At 41.6% G+C, this 24915-nt stretch overlaps 1 protein-coding gene across 1 annotated transcript in view; it reads right to left on the reverse strand.

The window, feature by feature from the left end:
- The window catches only part of LOC149179379 (uncharacterized), a 180538-nt gene that overhangs the window by 84598 nt on the left and 71025 nt on the right, over window positions 1-24915 (reverse strand). Inside the window, exon 4 of the mRNA XM_089422449.1 lies at window positions 2804-2920. Coding sequence (XP_089278575.1) covers window positions 2804-2920 — 117 coding nt within the window. The remainder of the gene's footprint in view (window positions 1-2803; window positions 2921-24915) is intronic.

Here is a 24915-nt window from a genome sequence, read left to right on the forward strand (position 1 = left end):
CGTAAAAGTGTTCCCCACAATTGCAGAGATGGCTAGGTAATCAACCCTATTAGGTGTTTCCACCACCTAAAGAAAGGTGGCATTTCCAAGGTCGACCCTTCAACTCATTGGCGTTAGTGACAATAGGTGGCAATAGAGGGGAATGACTCATGGCTAAAGGCCATAGCTAGAGGACTAGCTGATGGAGGTCCACATCCTGAGCGTATAGATGTAATGGAGGAAGCAATCATGGACGCATGAGCTATCCCTTTCCTCAGTCTCTTTTTCCAACCACTCTAGTGCGCGTTTTACTTCTTTTTATAATGCTTTTATATGGTGCATAGTTGAAGGATCAAAGCATGTTTTTTATGATATAGCATTTATTGTAACCCTTAAGATGAGTCAACTTCTCTCTCATAAAGGTTGGGAAAAGCAAAGATTCCTTATGATGAGATGGAGCATCAAGCGCTCAGGGACCGGGTGATGGCTAATGAGGGGGGTAGAGCTCATGCTATGCTTTTTCACATGTACTAATTATGTCCAACCATCTTTTGCATTTTAACTTTTATTTTTCTTTTGTAGTGGCCATGTTCTTCTTTTTCTTTTCTTTTAGCTGCGCCAACCTCCATGGCAAAGTTTTCTGACCCTACTCAAGGACATGGATGTGTGAGTGCCAAATCCCAATGAACCAATCACAGTTAACCCGAAGGATGGATGTGGTATCAAGGGAAAGATGAAAAATGTTATGTGTGGAATGGTAATGGACATGCTACTTCAATCCAAGTTATCCAAATAGTGTTCCTCTTATAACCCTAAGGCCTTAGAGGAGGTCCCATTGGAATAGGGCAAAAGACTAACCCCCCTGGTAAGGTGAGAGAACAAGTTTACAGTCAATATCAATCTATCATCCATATTGTTGATTTTCTAGTGCAAACAAGACTAGTACAATTTTCCAAACTAATAACCACTTCCAATGATACAAACTGACTTCTTTAGAGCATTCCAAGCATTAAGCAGTTACACATGAAAAATTTCACCCATTGACTTTAAGATCCATAGAGCTGTAAAGATCACAGTGAGACAATAAACAAGAGACACCAGAAATTACCCTGGGAAAACCCCACTCCAAGGGGAAAAACCCAACAACCCTTTCTTATGAGAGAATATCCAATGCAATGATCCCTTCAATTCTGTTCATAAATAGGTCTGCCACAAGTCTCTAAGAGGGTCAAACTTCAGCCACAGAACTCGCACTATTCACAGAGATAATGTGCCTCAGGTCCGCACTATTCACAGAGAGTAAGTGCCTCAGGTCCGCATGGTTCCATAAAGAATAAGTGCCCTACGTCCATATGTCTCCACAGAGAATAAGTGCCTCAAGGCCGCAAGGTTCCACAGAGAAATAGTGCCTTAGACTTGCACATAAAACAGAGATACATAAGAGATTTGAATTCTACCTTGAAGGAGAGTGAATACACTTGATATATAGTTATTCGTCCATGTGAAGAGTTGTGTCCCTTGGGGCAGGCTGACTTGATCTTGGAGGGGCCAACATGAACACTTGTGGGGTAAATATAAATTCAATTTTTCTCTTTTGATTTTATTGATGAAAATACCAATAGAAGACACCAATGTCCAACACAGATCACCCCTTTATCCATGTTAAAATGCCCAAAACATTAAGTAAAAGCACTTGATTGCAAAAAGACTAAAGTACATGCCGAGTGGTAGCCCACCTTCATTCAAGAGGAACACTGGTTGGTGAGAAGTGAATGACCCGTGCAAATGGCAGAAGAATGTGGCATATCATCATCACTGTATGCAGAGCTGCTGGCTGGGTGGCCGTCCTAGGAGAAAAAGTTTTCTCGAATAGGGTTACCCATTTTGGTGGGTAATAATTCCCATATGTACTTTGTAACTTATCAATTTGACTGAGGGCATATATTCGTAAAAGAAATGTTTCCTGGTATGGAAACACGTAAAAAGGTTGCCCAAAACTTTCCTGAAAGGATGCTTCCAGGAAATATTTCCTAAACATTTGCTAAGTGCAGTATCAAATGCCATTTTATTACTGTAAATGTAGTTATTATAATTTATTTTTAATATTAGCATAGAAAAATCCACAACTTTTAAACTGGCAATAAAACAGACGCAATAAAGAAATTACAGCAAGTTCTCACTTAAACATATAAATGCAGACTATGCACATAAAAACTTTCGCTCCTACTGATACATCTATATAGCTATGTACAACCCCATTCGTTGAAAATTTGAACGAATCATTTCCAAACCCATAACCATTCTTTGTACAAGGCATCATTGATGTATTTCCCATATGTAACAAAGTGACGAATGATGCAAATCAATGCACTGTGACAGTTTCAAAATGAAGTGTGACTTGTATTCCTTGTTTCTTCAGTGTTGTTCTGATTACTACATCAAAGATTGTGAGCAATCAGCAAACCATTTATTCATAGCATCAGTTCATCCACTAGCAAATCATGTCAGACTCTTCTATATTCTTGTGAATGCCACTTTCCAAATCTTCCGGCAAATCAAAGATAAACAACTCTTAAAAATAAAGTAGGTAAAAGCCCAAACCTACGAACCTTGTGACTGGAGATAACTGACAAAAGATAGTGTCTAAAAATCCATTACGATCTTGGAATATATAAATGCAGCATACTATCATGAATTTAGACTAGGCCTAAATGTCTGAATGTGTGACTAATGCTTGCAAACAAAAACAAAGATTTGGGACAATAAAAAAAGAAAGAAAACGAAAACAACAAATACTCGGGAACAAGTGTAGGAAAATACATACCATCATACCAATCCATGAAGCAAGGATATACTCCCCTATACTGACAGGAGTTACTGAAAGAAGATAATTTAGCATGTTGAATGGAAGTAGTGGAACAAGCCTAAGAAGCAAAACGATCTGCATAATAATACAAACCAAGTAATAAGAATTTACTCATTATATGCAAAGGCTTGTATTCAGTGAAAAGAGAGAAAATATATGCAATGGAGAGATAAAATATGGAGAACCATATAGAAATGCAATTGCCATTGTCAAAGGCAATTATCTACCCATGGAACTTTTAAATAGCAATTAAAGCAGGTACACAGAACAACTAAGCAGGACAATTGATCTGTTTAACATAAAGCAAGTCGTGGTTTGAACACTAAAACCAAGATTGAACCTCATGGATTCTGCATTATTTTCTACTCTTTAGATTCTCTCTTTGTGCTATGTAAATCCCTCATGTAATACTTAGATCTTCCGCACTTCTTTCTAGTGTCATTTAACCATATACTTTAGGTCACTCTGGGAGGAATATCTCACAAGAAATGCAAGGATGCTCACTAAGGGCCATTGTTACTCAAAACATGGGAACAACCCAAATTACTTATATTCATGTATTTTGGTAGCATGCTCCAAAATTTTGATAGAATGGTGAAAAAAGAACATGAAGGATATAACAAAACAGCTTAAATGGGGTTTTCCTTCAAGACATACAATTTTACAATTAACTACTCCCAAACATCAACAACATCTAACAAGCAACAGTCACAACCATTCAATGAAAGAGTGACATTTACAAATATCTAAATTGGATTGTGCAAAACAGAAGCTGCATCCTTTAATTTTAACATGATAAGTCATCATGACTGATATTTAGTTGTAAACAATTCTTATTAATATTAGATCGGGGAAAAAATTCAAAAGGGGCCTGTTGCTGCACAACTAGCAGGTCTTGTAAAGAGGAAAAAGCTAGAGGGCACAATAAAGTTATAAACACTTGGGATAGAGGTCCACTGTCACCGTTACCTCTCAAACTAGGAGGGATCGTAGGAGGAGATCCTAAAGGGACAACTACTAGGCCAAGGGAAACAATGGAGATTTAACCCATTGTCACCTCAGCGAAAGCTCCCTGATCTTTACAGACTTTCACCAAATGAAGGAGACCCAGTGGTAAAGGGAATCACTAGAATGATGAACCAATGAAGAGAAAAGGAGTGATTCCTAAGGCCTATTCACAAGACTCAATTTTATGGTTCGCTTGCTTGAGAAGCAAAGTGTAAGGCTCTCTAAGAAGGACCAAGGGAGTTTCAAGGGCTACGGTTTGCAAATGAGACTTATCAAGGAGGAACCTAGTCCTAGAAACCTTTGTGAAAACTTGGTTTTCAAATGGTCTTTGTCAAATTACCTTCCAAAAGTTGTGTGACCACACGGGACCAAGTGGACCCAAAATTAGGTCAAGTGGGTGGAGTTGATCAATCAAGAGTGTGCTTGACCTTATTGAGGGGGAGAAGGGGATTAAAGGAGAAATTTTTAGTGATCTTAATGCAATGATCCCTATGAGGTCACTAGCCAATGGGAAACCAAGGGCAAGAATCGATTTTCAAATTAGGGCTTGGATTATCTCGAGATCCCACCATCGGAATTGCGTCAAATTTGGAGGGCTCCTAGGAGAGTCGAGAAACAACAGCACAGTAGAGGGCAAGAGATCGAATTTTTTCAGTAGGTGAATTGTGAGAAATATGATGCCCTAGGTCATCTATTGGGACTAGGGCTAGAAAGAAAGATGGAAGGTGAGAAAGACATGCTTTAAAGTGATCACAAATGGAGGATTAGTGCCTAATCCTTTGGGAGAAATGGAGTCAACGAGATTCCAATGCTTGGGATGATTTCAATTAGTCAAGGAGGCCCCTAGAACAATTTTGCATGGCAATTAGGGCATGGGACAATTTCTTCAAGGTTTTTACACTTCGATATGCAATATATGATGACTTATCAAGATAAAATTTCAACAAAATATCTCTAGGAATATTCACTTATTCATACATGGCCCATGACATGATGCAATGATATAAAAAGAAAATTTTCCACAATTTCATATAAGAAAAGCAGTAAATTTCAGCCTAGTATAACGAAAATCCCTAGCAACATGCATGTGACAAAAGAAAATGACAAAATAGCATTAAAAGAGTACTTACATGTTAGAAAAAGTATATTTAATCATCATTATATGCCAATAGCGAAGCTTCAAGACAAAAATGAAGAGATCCAAACATCAAAATTCATCCATTCATCCAATTTCGTTCTCCAAAAAGAATAGCGAAAATCTCACAAGAGAGAATGATCCAATCCAAGTGATGATGATCAAAATGATTCATCACACTTGTATTTATACACTTCCTAATGAATTTGATTTAGCTAACTAGGCCTAATTTAGCCCTTAAAATAAAATAATGTGCATAATAACAAAACTTTCGGTGGCAAACCCACCAAATAGCTCAATAATGTAAAGATAAGCCTCTCAAGAGAGTCGAATGATCAACAAAGTGAAACATTGGGCCTTTGAAGAGACCTAATGAAGTCCAAGGGGTGACATGATGTAGAAATGGACTCCAAACATAGTGGACAAGGGTGTGGCCCCTTGTTTTCCAATCAAGAACTTGTGGTGCTCCCAAGTGGGTGTGGGGGCACAAGAACATCCTCATGGGTCCCCAAATGGATCAAATCTGCCTATAGACCATCTGTAAGGGTTAGAGTAATGACATAAGCCCTCACTTTGCAGTAGGAGGCATTCTGGAACATCTGCCAAGTGTATGGTGCAACTCTGAAGCTGGCTAGGCAAGGTGGACCAGGTGCATCATCCTCAACCAAAAGGTGAAACATGAGCAATCAATGAACATTGTTGGGGATCCATGAAGTAATATCTACTATGGTGGAGGCCAATGGCTCTCAACGCTCACCCTACAAATGCCAATGTGGCCCTCTGGAGGGCTAGGACCCCATATAGGGAGACCAAGCCCTAAATGCAGACCCACCTACAATCTTGCATAAGATCCAAAGCGTCCCCTTGCCCTCCAATACAACAAATCATTGGAATAATAAACTAATAATTCTTGCAAATCATGGAGTCAATGGGGCACTTCATGGTGGCATGTCCTTCCATAGTGGGCTTTGGCATGTACAAGTGTCTCCAAGCTCAATAGGGGGTTAACCAAGGACCCTATTAGGTGCTTTCAACCTCTAAAGGAGGTGGCATGTCCATGGTACATCCTTTAAGAGGTAGGTAGCTAATGATATAATTATGGGATGGAGTGGGGATCAGGGGAATCATCGAGACCACATGTCAAGGTGCATATGTAACTATAATAAGGGAAGCCCACACCTGGATATATGAGTGTAGGAGGGAGAAAATTGTGGTACATGAGTTACACTAGCAATCTCTTGGTTACCATACGCCTCTTACCTACACATATCAAAGACCAAGCACATGGGGCAGCATGTTTTTGTGGTGTCTTATGATCACCCATGCTTAGTATTAGGCCATAAAATGAATAGAAAAGAAAACTATGCAAATTTAATCTAAATGCAGTTAATCTATGATTAGAAATATCACATGATGTTAGTTCTAATGAGAAAATCAGCATGCAATTGCATCCTAATCTAACATGCATATAGTACAGTGTCAAGGAAAGGGATGATAAGACTTAACTTCACTGGTTGCAGCCAAAGTTCGTCATTGAGTTTAGCAGTATAATAATAGTCCTCCCCAACTTTCCCATGGATCTTGACAGGCATTGGATTTTTATCAACCAAGATCAAATCCCCAACCTTGTATTCCCTTTTAGGCTTCCACTTTTAGTTTGCTTTGTGATTTGGTCGTTTGAGAATATGGACTTCTTGTGAAGGGAGAATAGGATAAGGCTTCTCAATCTCATGTGTCTTGTAGTATGGGATCAGTCCTGGCTTGACCACATGAGAAGGGTAAGTAGGCTCTCTATAAAGGATGAAGGGGTTTCCATCAGATTGTGGGATAGTGGCATATGACAAGTCCATTTGGAGGTGACCTCCAACAGTGGCTCCCCACTTCCTTGATAGGAGCATACCCCATACATCAGGGATATCTATGACCACAACATCCATAAGCAATGATATATCAAGGTTCATAGCCAAAGAAAACTTAAGGTATTTTATGAGGCCTTCCACTTCCACAGGCTTGGAGTTAAAACCACATACCTTCTTATATGGTTGAGTGATGTTAAGACCCAATTGCTTCATGACTTTTAGGGGCATGATGTTTGCAGAAGCCCCTAAGTCTAACATACAATTATGCAATAGAAGGTCATTGATGGCTAAAGTAAGCATGAATGGCTCATGTCCAGGGTTTAGATCGGAAGGTGAATGTTTTGCAAGTCTTCGAGTAATTCTTCCTCTTCGAAACCCAGGGATTTCTTGATTTGCCATTGTTGCTTGGGAAGTTCTGTTATCTCCTTTAATGGAACTGGCACAGTGATTTTCCCTAAAGTAGTCTCTAGATCAATGTTAAGACCAACCTCTTTGCCCTTTTCCTGCTTCTTGATGGTTTCTTTTTTTTGAGGATCCTTTTGGGATTAGCCTTCTTTGGGGGATCCTTTTTAGGAGGATCTTTAAGGAGAGGTTCCTTAGGGGAGACTTGCTTGGGAATTGAGTCATCTTTGTTGGGCTCCTTGGAGGTTGCAGGGTCTTTATTGTTCTCCTTTCGTGAATATTGGACCCTTTTGAATCTTTCATTTTCATCAATGTTAAGGATTGGCTCTTCCTTTTCTTCTTTGAAGGTGACCTCACTAATGGGAGGATGTGTATATGAACCTCCTAACAAAATGTTAACAACGTCAAATTCTACAAGGTTAGTCTACTCATCTACTTCTTCATTATCACTTTCATCCTCATCACTTTGCTCCTCCTCGGAAGATGAATCTTGCTCAACCGCATGTTGATTTGGGGTAGCATGGGATGTGCTCTAGCCATGAAAGTTGGTGGAGAGGCTAAAGCACATGAGATCTCCAAGACCCAGAAATGGTTTAGGTAGATTCTACCTGGTTAAGGAGATATTAAAATAATTAATATTTTTAATGGAGTTCCTAAGTCTAAACTTAGGAAAAATAAAATATTAATGAGTATTAATATAAAACTGGGTTAGAAGGTTCTAAATGACATGGATCAAGCCAAATCTAATCTTAGCCGTTGATTAGAGACATAATCTCGACCATTGAAGGACCAACAGAAAAAGTATAAGAGGAGGCTTAAGGGTCAATTGGAGAACACACCAGAGTGATCAGTCATTCGGTTCTCTAGAGCGGGGTTTGCTAAGAGAAATCGAATCAGTCATCAATTGCAGTGAGGGGTAGTGAGTACGAGATAGAGAGGCAGAGATAGTGCTGAGAGACGAGCGCAGAAGCAGAGAGAGGCAGACGCTGAGCCAAAGGGAGCCACGTCGAGGCAGAAAGGACTGCACAAAGGCTAGAAGGGCCTGCGTCATCCACGTAGAGGCTACAGGAGTGACGCAGAGGGTCGTAGAGGCTGCACAGTGCCTCAGAGCGCTGACGCAGAGGCCAGGAGGGTTGACGGTAAGCTTCAGATTGTGTTGGAGAGGGTTTTGTGGGGCAGACTTTCTGAATATCTGCTTCCGGATAGAGAGGTAATACTGCCAGATTATTTTCTCTGTAGAGCGAGGCAGTTTGGCACCCAGTGTACTCAAGAAAAGATGCTTAATAATAAAACCCTCAGAACTGCTGCACCGGTTTTCCCAAGTTGGGTTTTTCCAGGGACGATTGTCCAAAAATAATGGTGTCCCTTGTGTGTTTGTTCATTTCTTTCAGTTGTTGATCTGTAGATGGTTGAGACTGTATTGTGTTTATTTCAGTGCTTATATGAAATAACTTCTTAGTAATTAAACAAGTAGGAGAAATAAACCAGAGAATCCAGATAAAATATCTAACGAGTAATACTTAGAGATTTCAACACCGCATTAGTTGGAGCCAAAGTGTTTGGGACATGAGATGAGCTCGGCTTGTCTTCATCACTTTGCCTTTTATGAAAGGGCTTTCCTTTTAGATGTAACTAGACTTTTGGGCCCTTTCCAAGGCGGTGATTTTGTTCATGTAGAGCCAATCTTATGAATTCACTTCTTCACTGAGTTTTTCCATCTTTTTTTGGATGGCCAGAAGGGTTTCTTCGTGTTGATCTTTGGATTTTTCCCTTTTGACCTAGGCTTTAGCCTTGGGGTGGTCATTAACATCCATTCTAGAGATTCGTCAGTTTTCCTCAACTTCCATTGCTATCACTTTAGCCTCAGCTAACGTTCAAGGTTTCGTGTCCCTTAGTGCATAGATCAGTTGGCCACCTACAGCTTTGATGAATTTGTCAAGAATGTTAGCATCAGGGGGCTTTAAATAATCAACATATCCCTGACTACCATATCAAATTTTTGGATGAATTCTCAGATGTCTTCCCTTCCTCTAGTTATTTGATAAAACTTTTCAATGTTGAAGGTTCCTTGTGCATTACATGACCATTTTCTCATGAACCAGAGAGGCTACAAATTCCATTGGCTAGGTGGGCAAATTTTCGTGGAAAAATAATTCTTTGAGTGAGTCAACAGAGAATAAAATTTTCCAGATCGAGATTTGTCAGAGGCAGAGGGAGCAGTGCAACAGTTTCCACGCAAAGCTAGACATGTATTTGCAGCTGAGAATTCATTGTTGCAAACGAAAAATAGCTCAAGAAATTATAGATAGTCAAGAAGCCTCAGAATTATCTTCCAGATTGGAAGATGAGTTTGTGTGTCTGTCAGGTTCGACATCAGCTGGTGTATGGTATATTAATAGCAGAGCTTCAACTCACATCAACTGGAGTAAGGGAATATTTCTCGAGCTATCAAGAGGAGCAAATGGATTTCCAAAGCACTATGGGCAACAAAACTAAGTGTGCTCCAGTAGGAAGAGGCACCATAGATTTTCAAACAGAAGCAGGGACCAGCACTAGCGCCACTAATGTACTGCATGTGTCAGGATTGGGTATGAACCTAATTTCAGTATCCCAGTTGCAGGACAATGCATACGATGTATACTTTGTGGGAAAGAAAGTATATGTCAAGCATCCCAGCTGGAAGAAGGTGAGACAGATTGGAGCTCGAAGCAACCAGCTATATAGATTGCAGATCGATTCTCCAATGGCATTGATAGGCAGTGATAACAAAGATGAAGCCCAAAGCGGTCGAGCTGAAGGCACGCATCCGAAGTCAGATCCGGAACTATGAAGATCTCCCATAGCTCATCACTAGTTTGCAGGCTTCCCATGCACGGGTATTCAGGAGTATGGATGTTGTTGTGCGCCCGCACGCGATCCCATCTATTGGGACACTCATCTAGGCAAGGACAAAGGCACAAGTCCCACTGGAGCTTGACTTGTACCTTGACGAGTTGATGCGCATAGCCACCAGCCTAGACATGGTGATCAGTGCAGACACCATGCATCAGTATGTTGCTGGTCCGGCTGCACTCAAGACAATGATGCGCAGGTTATTAGACAAGTCGGATAGAGGAGCTCGAGCAGTGTACCCAGATGCAATGGAGGCAAGAGTTCGTTTCCAGAAAGATGTCACCTTAGAGCACACGGACACCATAGCGGACTACCGAGCTTGGCATCAGTTTGCTACTGACGACCACCATGAGGGTGTCGAAGAGCTGGTCTTCCCACAGTTGTCTGAGTCATAGTGATGTCTTGCATGGCTGGCTCAAGTCTATTTTGTTTCACATGGGTACATGTGCAGATTGTATGTAATGTCTTGGCAAGTGGAAGTTCAAGTGTCAATAGTTGGATGTAACAGTCATAGAGTAGAAGAAGAGTCATGAGGGTAGTTGAACTGTCAAAAAGGGGAATGTCAAGGGCCACCCGACCCTTTGTTATATACAGTCCCTCATAACTCATTGGTGAGGCTTTGGGTCAGCCAGGCTTCTAATAGGAGTATTTTAGAGAGAGCTTGGACAATATTGTAATGAACCTTGGCTTCTCCACTATGCAAAGCTAGTATATCCCTTTGGAGGAGTAGGCGGCAGTGACTATAACGTTCCGCTGTCGGAACTAGTGGTTGGTCATGGTTGTATTGTATGACTGGAACTTACAGTTCTTAATATAACAGAACCAGCACGTTTCATGCATATGTTGTATTGTATTTCAACTATCCTTTTTACTCTAAATGATATATTTATATGTTTGATTACGCATGCATGTGTAGCTATTTTTGGTATATGTATGTATGAATCTTACTGAAATGTGTTGTTGGTTTAACCATCACTTTGGATTGCTAGCTTACTTGCCTTCCATGTTGTGATGCATCTTTGCTCGTGTTTCCCCTTCTTAACTTCGTGCTTTCACAGGTTTCCAAGGGGCGCACTCACCTCACCCTCCATGTGTTAGAACCGCTCATGCACCTTCCTTGACTTGCTGCATATGTCACACCCTTGGTACCAACAGAGACATCTTACTTGCCTCTGTGCAAAACCGTGGGCAAGGCGAGACTGTATCACCCACTGTTGGGATTCCTATACCAAATGGTTTGAGGTCTAGTTGGGACTTCTTACAGGGGAGATCCCCCAACATGTTGGTGGGTCCAACAACGTTAACAATTGGATATCACTTTGTTGGCTTAAAAAGAAAGGATACTCCCTCTATGGCAAGTTACATGAAGATGGGATTCAATATCATAAGAATTGCAGGAAGTTGGATTGGAAGGATCTTCTACAACCTATCTAAGAAGATCAAAAGTGAAGGATTCTTGGTTGAACATACAAGTACTCTTGATGATTACCATGCCTAGATCATTAATAGTGGAACATCAAGACATATGACAGGAGAAAGCAGACAACTTCATACTCTATCAAAGGAACAATCATCTCATGCAATGGAGCTAGGAGACAATAACAGTTATGCAGTCAAGGGCCTTGGATCTACATCTTTAAAGCTGGAGAATGGAGCAAAGCTAAACCTCAACAATATACTTTATGTTCCAGGATTGAAAAAGAATTTTCTTTCAATTTCTTGTTTAGAAGATAACGGAGATAGGGTTTCTTTTGTAGATGGTAAAGTTTTGGTTTGGGGAAGGGATTCCAGCATTGAAAAAGCAAAAGTTATCGGAGTTTGTGAAGGAAGACTATGTAGAGTTATAACACCATCTCCTCAAGCCCTAGTTCACACGAAAATCAATCCCATCGAAGTTGTGCGTTGCCATAGCATGGCACTGCGTTGTCATGTCCCCATTTTTATCCTTCTTCATAAAGCAGCCAAGGTGGATTTCCAAGGCAAGAGATGGTCAAGTCAGTGGAGCAGGTTTATGTCATCAGGGGTTTCGATGGAGTTTTGCGGAGTTTTTATGGGATTTGATGGCATTCGCTTGGCATATTCCATCATCCGCACAGTTTGCCTATCATTTCGTCTCATTCTGACAACTTTGAGAGATCAACATTATTATTGGGCATAACTTAATTAATTATGCTCGAGGAGGCATTCCGAGGAGATTAATTGGTGGAACACCTCAGTGTAATAGCCCGTTGGAACCGGAATGGGAAGATCTAGAGGACAGGATGGTTAGATATGAGTTTCAATGGCCTGAGGAGACATGGTGGCCAATTTACCCTTTTCCCGCATTAAAAGAAAATTTTAATTGAAATAAAAGAGGGAAAAGTGCTCCATGATTAAAATAATAATAAAATAGGAGGTTCTAGAGGAGTCCATAAAATCTATAAAAGAGGAGGAGGAGACCATTGAAGGACATCTTGGATTGAGTATTGTTTCTTGTATGAGAGGTTGAGAACCCAGTTCTCTACTCCATTGGTAGCCCCAAGACGAAAACCCTCCGGTGATTGAGAGAGATTGGGCGTGCACCCATCTCCCCTTGGTGGATTCATTCAGAATCCACAGGTGTAGTGATTGTTTTTCTGTTTCAATATGGAGACCGGAGGGTCATTCCCAACTATTGTATTGGCATACATCTATATATAATAAAGATGGATTTTGGTTGCTGCATTTCTCATCATTCCTCATGTTGTGATTTTTAATGAGATTCTGTGCAATTTATAGATTTATGATTTGGGTTTTACATGGCAATCTTATGGAAAATGCATGATAGTTTTATATGAAGTGTCTGTTGCAAATTTCCTTTGTTCGGGACATTACAGTGGTATCAGAGAAAATTTCTAGGCTCAGACTACGGGTTTTCAATTGCAAGGGTTTCAGATTATTTGCAGTTAGCATGGACGATTAATTCAAATTGGAGCGGCATTACTAGTCAAGATTTGCAAGGAGCTAAATTTTTTTTTTTTTGGCATTGGTTATTCAACTGAGCCATCGTCTCAAAAATCCGAAGTGAATGATCAAGGCATCAGTTTTAATTTCAGGAGGACGAAACCCATTTTTGCAGAGTTTGGGCGTAATTCCTGCATAGCTAGCGTAATTGTCAAGATGGACCATCCAAAATTTCGTGAAAAGCGTGCACGATTGAAGGGTTGTGTATGAATTTCTAAAGAATTGAGGGACCATCTCACAGGTGGCCGTGGCAATTTTCGTTAAACCTTGCCGACAAATCACGTCTGTGGGCCATACATCATCAACGTTACGCCAGAACGTGGGTTGAGTCGTGGATCAAATTCGACTTATTAAAAGGGTCACTTAAATTTAGAAGGATGGTGAAATTTATCATAGGACGAGAATACACACAGAGAGGCCGATCCAAGTTTCTGAACATGCATGCGTGAAGAGGTGTTGTGCACAGACAAGGGTATCGATCCACAAATTCCAGAGCTCTGTCGAATAACTATTTGTCTGGGCCGCATTGTCTTCATTTTAAAAGGTGGCCAAATTAAAATTGCATAAGCAAACTATTTTAATCTCAACAGTGGCCGCCTCAAATTTTATGGGGGTCGAATCATCTCTCAAGATCCACGGTCGGATTTGTGAGCTGTCAAGACAAGCCTAGCAAAAACCGTCACCAAATCAAGCCTATTCGTGTTACTCAGATATTCGGAAGGTCGAATGTCATCCATGAAACAAGTCGAGGTGGTCGCATCTGCATTCTTACTGAGGCTGAGTAAGCACTTGTGATTAGGCGGACAAGGCGTAACTGGGGAGAACAAGTTGGACATCGAGCAACTACCAAAATCAATCTCGTTGAGGTCAAATGTTGTCTGAAATATTGCTCGAACCCTGGACAAAGGTGCAGTTTGCTACAAGTGCACAATAGTCTGAGCGCGACGCTGTGTAAATCGGGGGCCCAGTCGTTAATGTGTGATTTTCGAGTCAACAACTGTTTGACTCCTATTGTCCAGACGTCGCAGTCATGCTGAATAACTAATTGAAGCAAGTGGTTTCCAAGAGTCTTGGCCGAGTTTTAACCAAGGCAGAGTAACCTGTATCGTCGTAGCGTGCGATAAGTTCGTTTTTACAAAGGACACGTGTTTGGGGAGCACCACGTATCAGTGGTACCAGGATCGATTGACTAAGGCGGAAAATTGCAGACGTGGGTATCAAATCGAATTACATAGTCACCCAATTGTTAAGTGGGTATTTGTTGTGCACAATCTGCATGCGACAATGCAATGGAACAAAGAAGTCCCGTACATTGGTTTGGTTTGGGTTGGGCAATGGTATGATCCCTGTAGCTGCAATGGAGAAAGTGATGAGCAAACCTATACATTGAGCATACCATTGTCGAAATGCAAGTGTTTTGGACAGATGTGCAATTGAGGGGAGATGTAGTCATTGGCAGATTGAGATTTTTCTGGGCGTACTGACTCCAGGTTTTATTCCCTCAAGCCTTGCATTTATTAAAAGTATTGGGTTTGCAATTTACTCAGATGTGGGCTAATGTATAGCAATCAAAATCTTATAGTCAACCTGCAAGAAACTTTTAAAGTACCCTGAACTATGACATAATCATTAATTCAGATTTTGGTTTGTTTCGGTACCTGTAGCAAATAAAAATTGGATCATTGACCATATTTTATATTGTCATAGTTATTGCACTATCGACACTATATATGGTTGATTCCTGCCATAGAGTTGTGTATGTGTGACAATACCCTTTTTATTTGCTCAAGCCTTGTAAGGATACTACTAATCTTTGTATTGTCATGAGCTAAGTCTTGCCTCAATGTTGATTAAGTGTTGCTAGGGTTTTTATGTTGCAGCCGAAGTATTGTGTAATAGAGTGAGGTTATTGTGAAAATTCTATCGCTGCAGCAACTGATTTACTTTTCCTACTTATTTCATCATAAGTTATTCATGAAATTACTTAAACAAACATTAAAATAAATATTGTTGCAAATATCACATCGTAATACAGAAACAAAAATATGCACACATTGACACAGTTATTTTGGACTAATGTCCCCGGAAAAAGCCAATGTGGGAAAACCGGTGCAGCGAGGGAGGATTTTACTATTCAGCAATTTTCTTGTACAACAGGGTGCCAAACTGGCTTACCCACAGATAGACAAACTTCCAGCACTTTCCTAAACCTAGCGTAGGCCCTACTGACCTTTGCTACAGCCTGAAACCCTCTGTATCAGCCTACTGAGGCTCTGCACAGCCTCTCTAGGCTTCTGCGTCACTCCAGCAGCCTTTGCGTGGATAACGCAAGCCCTTCTGGCTCTGCGCAATCTCTGTTGCCTCTGTGTGGCTTCCTCTGGCTCTGCATCTGCCTCTTCTACGTTGATCTCTCGTCTCTCTGTTCCGTACTTGTTGCCTCCTGACTGCTCTCCGGACCACTGGTTCAATTTCTCAGCAACCCCGCTCCAGAAATTGAACTGACTGGTCTCCCTCAATGTGTTCTCCAAGTGCCCCTCAAGCCTCCTCTTATACTTTTTCTGTTGACATCTCAATGACAGAGATTAAGTCCCTAATCAACGGCTAAGATTAGATCTGGCTTGATCCATGTCTTTTGGACCATTCTAACACAGATTCATATTAATACACATTAATATTTTATTTTCCCTAAGTTTAGACTTAGGGACTCCATTATAAATATTAATTATTTTAATACCTCCTAGTCTGTTTAGAATTTGCCCAAACCATTTCTGGGTATTGGAGATCTCTTGTGCTCCAACCTCTCCACCAAATTTCGTGGCTAGAGCACATCCGATGCTACCCCAAATCAACAGTAATAGATGTCTTGATGTCATAGTAGAGTGCATATATATATTGTTTACTGTCGATCGGGAATGTCTTAAATTTGTTCAGATGGAGTTTTTAAAACACCTCCTAAATCAACACGGTAGTATCTCAATGAATTGCAATACAAACCAGGAAACAAAGCAAAACATCAAACCTTTCTCAAGAGAGGTCTATGCCATTCTTCAGAAGGATCCAAGAGATTTGCAGAAGGGACCAAAGATGGGACATAAAATATTTACACTTGGGACAGATTTGAAGCGCATGAGGGTCACATGGAAAGCTCTTTTCAAACTTGATGAACTGAATGCAATCCTTTCCAAAGTGAACCAGCTAGAAGGAAAGAAATTAATTTGGGCTCTAAGACCAGCTATTCTTGCTCTCATACAACCCAAGTTCTTGGAATAATCTTGCGAAGGAGTTAGACTTTCGGTTGCATCTTGTCTCAGTCACATCATGAGACTGGTTGCACCTATAGCTCCTTACAATGATGATGTGATGAGAAGAGTTTTCATACTGATAGTAGAAACTTTCCAAGACTTGGACAACAGTGCAGGCTCCCCCTTTGGGAAGAAGCTTGATATTCTAGGAGACATGGCCATGACTAGGACTTATGAGATCCTGTTTGATCTGGAGTGTAATGATTTGACCCTATAGATGTTCCAATGCTTCTTCAGCGTTAGGAAACATCATTCTGACAGAGTTATATCACACATGCAGTCCATCTTGTCCTCATGTATGAGAGGTCGCGATGCCATTTGTCGGGAGTTGCGTTCTCGATTGTTGCCTGTTTGGAGGAGAGATCAGTTGGTCTCACCTGCTGTTTATGAGCTAGCCGAGATATTGGTTGGGTAGAACATTGGGTTGTTCTAGAGGCAGTTGACCAGGGAGGAGCAGCTCAAGATTGGGGGATCATGCAGCAAGAATGAGATGAGGAGGAAGGGACTTTGCTTTGTCTACAAGGGACCTTGGGGACCTCACCACTCATGCTTGAGTGACACTGAGGAGATGACAGCAGCAGAGCAGGGAGATATTCTTTATGTCTGTTAGGATGAGGACTCTTCGTTGGACAAGTCCATGGGTTCATACGATGATATTGAGAGGAGCACGAGTTGTCATATGGAGTTGATGACAGTAGCCCAAATATGCATCCATGTGTGGTAGAGGAGTGTGTGGAGCAGCCGATGCTTCCCATGCGGTAAAGAGACCAGAGAACAGATGAGCGGTTGATGACTCAGCATAGAGAGCACATAGAGGAGCATAAGTCATGTCGAGTCATTGATATCAGGCCAGATACATATGATGAGCAATCTGTGGGTCCTAGGAGAGACATTCAAGATAGCGTGTCACCAATGATGAGTCAGCATGAGCAGCATATGATGGAGCATGAGTGAGTTGAGGAGGATGAGGCACACAGTATGCATGATGAGCCTTCTTGGGAGAGCCAGTTGGAGGTTCATATCGAACCCGTGATGGTGGAGGGGGAGCAGCCACCCTTGGGGTCAGCCACTGATGAGGAGCAGACAAATGTACAGACAGTTGGCTAGGTGACATTACTCGCTAACACTTGTCCTCAGGAGATGTTGGAGTATGATAGGACGGTTCGACAGGAGTTTGGTGGACTAGAGGAGCGTGGAGTTTCCTACCAGGCAAGGGGGATGGCAGTGCATCTATCTTTGGGACTACCCATTGATGAGGTACAAACAGATGTAGTGGCAACTAGATGAGTTGCAGCATTTCCAGGCAACAACCTTCTCCAGGACTACATAGATGGGGCTTGCAGCACGGTTTGCCCACTTTTTCCCATTAGGAGAGAGGCGGGATTTCTTGGGCACACTTGGATTGTCCAGGTAGAGCATCAATAGCTGAGCATGGACCAGTTTCAGCATTGTAGACATATCCCTTGCACAGGTGTCCATGCATTGGATTGGTGAGAGATCATGAGCTGGTATCCTTTTGATGGAGTGTCATTTTTAGTCAGGAGCATTGTATTGCAAGAGCCCTCCATGTTGAGGGATATCACATGCTTCAGTTGGCAGCAGGATGTAGGCTGGCCATTCATCAGTATTTCAGCACTACTTCAACATGACGAGGTTGAACAAGGTCTATGCCAAGGGTTGGATTGGAGAGATGTGATGAGTTGGTATGCAGCGGGTGGAGCCGCATTCATAGCCAGAGCTATAGCACAATAGGAGTCATGGAGCCTTGATGCTCCTTCTTGGCGACATTGCGATCTAGGAGGATTTGCTGATGACAAGTTTCGTCGGAGATTGATCTGGGATCCGAGCATCGAGAAGTCCGTCCATGGTGGGTTGACACAGGAGCAGAGTGTCACCTAGTGGTTCATATGGGATCCTAGCATTCAGTCTCAGTTGCGTTGGACCCAATGTTTTAAGACTCCGACTCGGCCGAGGATCGACTCCGACTCCGACTCCGAAACGGTAATGACTCAGCCGGCTCGATTTCAATGACTCGATCGTTGTAAAAAATACATTAAATATTTATTTTTTTATAAAAAAAACATAATTTTAAAGATTTTAAACATAATTTTAAAGATTTTCATTCATGTTTCCAAACACACAGCATTATAATATAGATGGAAGACAACATATGATCAAAGCAGGCTCATGAACCAATCATTTATATCAAAATGGTACCCAATGGCAATACATAGTCAACTGTCATACATGATCGAAGACTCAAAACAAAAAACACATAACCAAGGAGGCTAGAAATGGCCTCTACAACAAAATTAAACTGTGACGGTGACCAGACTCCAGTACTAGTACTACAGTACTACTGGCTAGTAGCTACTGTCAGAGGAGCCAAGATCATGTCGATCAATCTCTGGATCATCATCATCAGATTCAGACAGGGGGCCCCATGGCTCCTCCTCATCATCATCATCCCCAACTGCAACTGTAGAAGTGGTACCACTAGCAGGCTGTGCAACTGCAGCAGATGCAAGCTGAGATAGAGTAGAAATGCGGCTGCGCTTCTGTCGTGGCTGAGCAGAGGAAGCACCTACAACTGGAGTCCTTGCTGGCTGTGAGACTGAGGTTGGTGGATTGGGATCTGCATTCAACTGAACAGGCTGAAGTAGAACAACATGTTCAAGTTCAACTGATGTCTCCATATCTAAATCTAAATCAAGATCCTCATCAGGATCAAACTCTGCTGGACAACTCTCCACTACCCAATCTGATGTTGGATCAATGTCTTCCAACACAATGGGATCTGAATCAGGTCTTTTGTTCAGCAAATGGTTTTGTCTGAGCCGAAGGTTGTATTGGACAAACTAGATCATTTAACCGTTTTTGATCCAAACGGTTTCTCTTCTTTGTGTGAATCCTCTCAAAGACAGCCCAATTGCGCTCACACCCAGATGCACTGCAAGTTTGACTCAAAATACGAATTGCAAACCTTTGCAATTCAGGACAATGGCCACCAAAGGCCTCCCACCATTTTGCTGCAAAAAACATAGGAGTGTAATGAGTTAGCTCAACAAAATTACAAAGTATATCTAACTTTCAAATTATAAACGATTTAACAAACTTAAAAAAAAAAAAGTAAAACTATTAAGAATTTGAAAATTGACATTTTTGTTTACCTGGCTCATCTGCTTCTCTTGCAATCTTTGCTAGGTTCTTCCCAAAGGTACCTGCTGCATTGCTGAAGATATTGGCCTGTCGGTGTATCTCCAGCTGATCAGACTCCAATGGGATCATGCGTTCAATGCAATCAACCAGTCCATCTCTGACCTCCCCCCTCAAAGCTCCTGACTCCTTAGCTTTATAATGATACCGTGGGTTCAAAAAATACCCAGCTGCATGTATAGGGCGATGGAGTTGATTGTTCCATCTTTCATCAGTGATTGCCCAAATGAGCCCATACTTTGCCACTCTATCCTTGTATACCGTCTTTATTTGCTCCTTTGCTTGATCCATAGCCTCATAAATGAAGCCCATAGCCAACCTTTCCCCATCCACCAACCGCAACACCTTAACTAGTGGCTCAGCAAGCTTCACAATATCTGCTGCCTTTCTCCAAAAAGTTTCTTCATGGACTTTCCTTTTCAATTCTTTGCCTTATGGTTTGTTAGACCAATTGCTTTGATTCCATTCATCACTGGAAAACATCTTTTGCAAGTTTCTATGTTGGGAAAGCATAGATTGCAATGTCAAAAAATGTGTAGCAAATCTAGTGATGGCAGGCCTAATAATATCCTTGCCCCCAGTGTGTTTCCTCATGAGGCTCAAAACCAATGTATGATTGTAGATAAATTTTGTTATGCTTTTGGCATGATCTATAGTGTTTTTGACCCAATCTAATTTTCCAATATCCTCAAGCATGAGGTCTATGCAATGTGCAACGCATGGGGTCCAAAAGATGGTCTTGTGTTTTTCCTCTAACAGTTTACCAGCAAGAACATAGTTAGAGGCATTATCTGTGATGATTTGAACAACATTAGCCACCCCCACCTCCTCAACAACCTGATCCAATAGCTGAAACAACAAGTGGCCATCTTTTATCTTATTAGATGCATCAACTGATTTTAAAAACATGGTTCCCTGTGGGCAGAAGACAAGAAAGTTTATGATGGTACGGTTTCTTTGATCAGTCCATCCATCTGACATGATGGTACACCCTGTTCTTGCCCATGAGTCCCTGAACTCTTGCAAATACTCATTAATGGATTGAATTTCTTTCTACAAACGAAACACCCTTAGCTCATGCATAGTAGGGCCTTTGAAGCCTTTTCCAGCAGCATGTATGGCATCAAACATAGACTCATAATATGGTGAACGAGCAGCATTAAAGGGGATATCAGCATCATACCACCATCTAGCTATGTAATCACAAGCAGTCTCCCTCAATTCTTTCTTCCAATGGTCATCTAAAGTGGGCTGCATTTGAGTTTTACTAACTTCAGGACCATGTGCATCTGATGGAGAGGAGGGAGTGAAATAACTTTTGATAGTCACATCACCCTTTTTCATTGACATTCTACCCTTTCCCTTATCTTGAACAGAACCAAAAGAGGGAGGAACATATCGGAAAGGGTTGGATGTATCAGTTTGAGGGATAGAGGAAGAACCCTCAAAATCATAATGGGGGTTGGCAGCCATCATTTTTTGTATCTCCCTCTTCCTCCCAATTTCAGCCTGTATGTCTCTTTGCCTAGCCTTATCTTCTTTAAATTTCTCAAAGCTGGCCAACAAATTCTTCCTAATCTCCCCAATTTCTGGTGAGGTACATGGGGTAATTTGGCCTCTAATCCCTGCCAAGTGTTGTTTCAGCCTATTAATGCCCCCAGGACCTTCCTTAGTTTTCCTATGGCAAAATTTGCATTGCATTTGACTATCAACCATTTCAACATATGCCCAAGCAGGATCTCTTGCTCTAGGTGCCATTTTTTGACTAGGAAATGAAAGCAAACAATCTGAAAATGAAAAAAAAAAACCTTGATTCAATGTTCATTTATTTGACAAAAAACACTCTCTAAGATTTCTAGATATGCACCTAAAATTTACTAAGCAAAAACAGATTTATAGAGGTGAAAAAAAATACCTCCAGGCACAAACTGCCTTCTCAAGCTTGCTCCAAGAATCAGCTCCTCAATGTTGTTCCAAATGGCTGCCCAAGAAGCTCCTCACTCCAGCTACAATGCTCCTCCAAGACTCTTCACTGCTGCTCCAAAACAAGCTCAAGAACTGCTCACTAACTCTCAAAGAAGACTCTCACTCAAATGCATAAGATTGTTGTGAGTGAATGAGAGCACTTGCATGTGTTAAATAGGGTTTGGGGGGGGGGGGGGGGGAAATGGACCCCAAAAATCATTTAGAAAATTCATAGACCTATTTGGAGTCCAAACCAACCAAAAAACCATTTAAAAATCCATTAAAGTTTTATAAATCCGCTGTTTGACGTGTTGTTGGGCGGTTTCATGTGACTCGGCCGAGTCATAACGGAAACGGCCGAGTTGGCCGAGTCATGGGTGACTCGGCCAACTGAACTGTTTCCATGGCCGGGTCATAACTTGGGCCAATAACTCGGATCAACCAGGCCGTTTCGGTTTCGAAACGGTCGTTTCTTAAAACAATGGTTGGACCACCAGATTGGTCCACATATTTGGATTGCTTGAGGGCAAGCAATCTTGGGGTGGGAGGTTTGTCATGTCCCCATTTTTATCCTTCTTCATAGAGCAGCCAAGGTGGATTTCCAGGGCAGGAGATGGCCTAGTCAGTGAAGCATGTTTATGTCATCAAGGGTTCTGATGGAGTTTTGCAGAGTTTTTATGGGATTTGATGGCATTCGCTTGGCATATTCCATCATCCGCATAGTTTGCCTTTCGTTCCGTCTCATCCCGACAACTTACAGAAATCAGCGTTATTATTGGGCATAGCTTAATTAATTATGCTCGAGGTTGCATTCCGAGGAGATTAATTGGTGGAACACCTCAGTGTAATAGCTTGTTGGAACCGGAACGGGAAGATATCCAGGATGGGATAGTTAGATATGAGTTTCAGTGGCCTGAGGAGGCATGGTGGCCAATTTACCCTTTTCCCGCATTAAAAGAATATTTTAATTGAAATAAAAGAGGGAAAAGTTCTCCATGATTAAAATAATAATAAAATAGGAGGTTCTAGAGGAGTCCATCAAATATATAAAAGAGGAGGAGGACACCAATGGAGGACATCTTAAATTGAGTATTGTTTCTTGTATGAGAGGTTGAGAACCCGGTTCTCTACTCCATTGGTAGCCCCAGGACAAAAACCCTCAAGTGATTCAGAGAGATTGGGCATGCACCCATCTCCCCTTGGTGGATTCATTTAGAATCCACAGGTGTAGTGATTGTTTTTCGGTTTCAATTTGGAGACCGGAGGGTCATTCCCAGCTATTGTATTGGCATACATCTATATATAATAAAGCTGGATTTTGATTGCTGCATTTCTCATTGTTCCTCATGTTGTAATTTTTAATGAGATTTTGTGCAATTTATAGATTTATGATTTGGGTTTTACATGGAAATCTTCTGGAAAATGCATGATAGTTTTATATGAAGTGTTTGTTCCAAATTTCCTTGGTTTGGGACATTATATGTGTTGCCTCTCCGGACTACTCTTTGCCATCTCTGCCTTGCACCCTCCGGATCAGGAAATATTCCTCCGGGACAACTATCCCTGCCCCTCTCTATAAAAAATCACTTCGAATCTCTCTGGCATCTGTTGCATTAGCTCACTTCAGAAATTCGATCTTTGATCTCTCACTCGATGTGATTGCCAAATGCACATCAAGCCTCCTCTTATAATCCTTTAGTTGAGAACCAACGTCCCAGATTAGATTCTAATCAATGGCTAAGATCATTTTGGCTTGATCCTCATCTTCTTCTAGAAGTTTCACCCACAGTTTGGTTAATGCCCTTTAATTATTTTAATTTCCTAAGTTTAGACTTAGGCACCCATTAAAAAGAATTAATTATTTTAATAAAACAGTCTCTGAGTGGAATTTCCCAAAACGATTTCTGGGTATTATGGAATACATGTGTCCAAACCTACCTGCAAATTTTAAGGCTTAGAGCACATCTGATGTCACCAAAAATATACACTCCCTCTTAGCGAGGAATGTGCTCTAGTAATACAACCTGTTGATGCATCACCCTTCTCTATAACATCTCCCTCTATGTTGCTGATGTCTGACATTGCTGCCCACCAACTACTGCGCAAATGTTGCATTTGTACTGTTGCTGACACTACCACTGCCAACATTGCATTTGTACTACAACCCTCATAATTTTTGCATCTGTGTTGTTGTTGGCACTGCCACTGCCAACACTGCATCTGCACTGCAACCTTCTCCAACTGATGTTGCTACTGCATCAGCAATGGAAAATCATCCAAAATTACTAAATAGGTGTTCAGCATGATGCATCTGTTGCTAGAGTTCTGACACCTGCTAGTCTTTGCACTGACCTTCTAAAGCCTCTGCGTTGCTGCTGACTTTGCATTGTTGCCAACTCTGCTCAATCTCTAAAGCTCCTAGCCACTGCAATTGTCACTCCAGCACTCCTCTGCACCAACTGACACTGGTCCATCCTGCTACTTCTGATATGGGCTCCCGTAACAAGGTATTGATCCAAGAGGTGGATTCCTCAAGGATCCTTCCCATCTGTAGTTCTTTCGAACTACAATACTAGATCACCCCACCTCTCCCCTGGAGGTATCTACGCAATCATGGCAAACTCCTCCTCCTCGATCTTTTTGGTTGCAGCCCTCGAATCATGTTTCTCGTCCTTGTCCTTCTTCTTGAGAGGACACTATGTAGCGTAGTGACCAAATTCACCACACCGGAAACATTTGATCTTAGAAACGTCCTTCTTCTTTCGTTGCTCCTGCTACCCCTTTGATGCAAGGGTTGCATTCTCTTCCTCCTCCTTGGGCTTCGTCCCACTGTTGTTGTTGCCATCAAGTTTGCACTTTACTAAGTCTTGCCTCATCTTTTCCTGTTGAAGAGCGGCCCACATCCCTTCCCAATCCGACAATTTCTCTCTGCCCAGGATGCTCTAGACAAATACTTGCCATTCTTCTGAGACTAAATTCAAGGCCAACCTCACCATCTTCATAGGCGGAGGTGATGATCCTACAATTGCCAACTGATCTCAAACTTCCTGAAGCTTCGATAGTAATGGATCAATGCGTTCCCCTTTCTATATCCTCGTTGATCTCATCTTCTCCTCCAAGTGCATCTTTCGTTACTCGGAAGATCTTTGATATACCGTAGCCAAGGCATCCCACATCTCTTTGGTCGTCCCTTTGCCAGCAACGTGACATACAACATGATCCCTCACTCCGTTGAGGATCAACTGCTTGGCCTTCGGGATCTCAGCCTTGTACTTCTTGAGCGGATCTACATTAGCAGGTACAGCTACC

Source organism: Pinus tabuliformis, chromosome 4_1, assembly GCF_031772625.1.
Source record: "Pinus tabuliformis cultivar Carrire ecotype Pingquan chromosome 4_1, CPIR1, whole genome shotgun sequence".
Taxonomy (NCBI): domain Eukaryota; kingdom Viridiplantae; phylum Streptophyta; class Pinopsida; order Pinales; family Pinaceae; genus Pinus; species Pinus tabuliformis.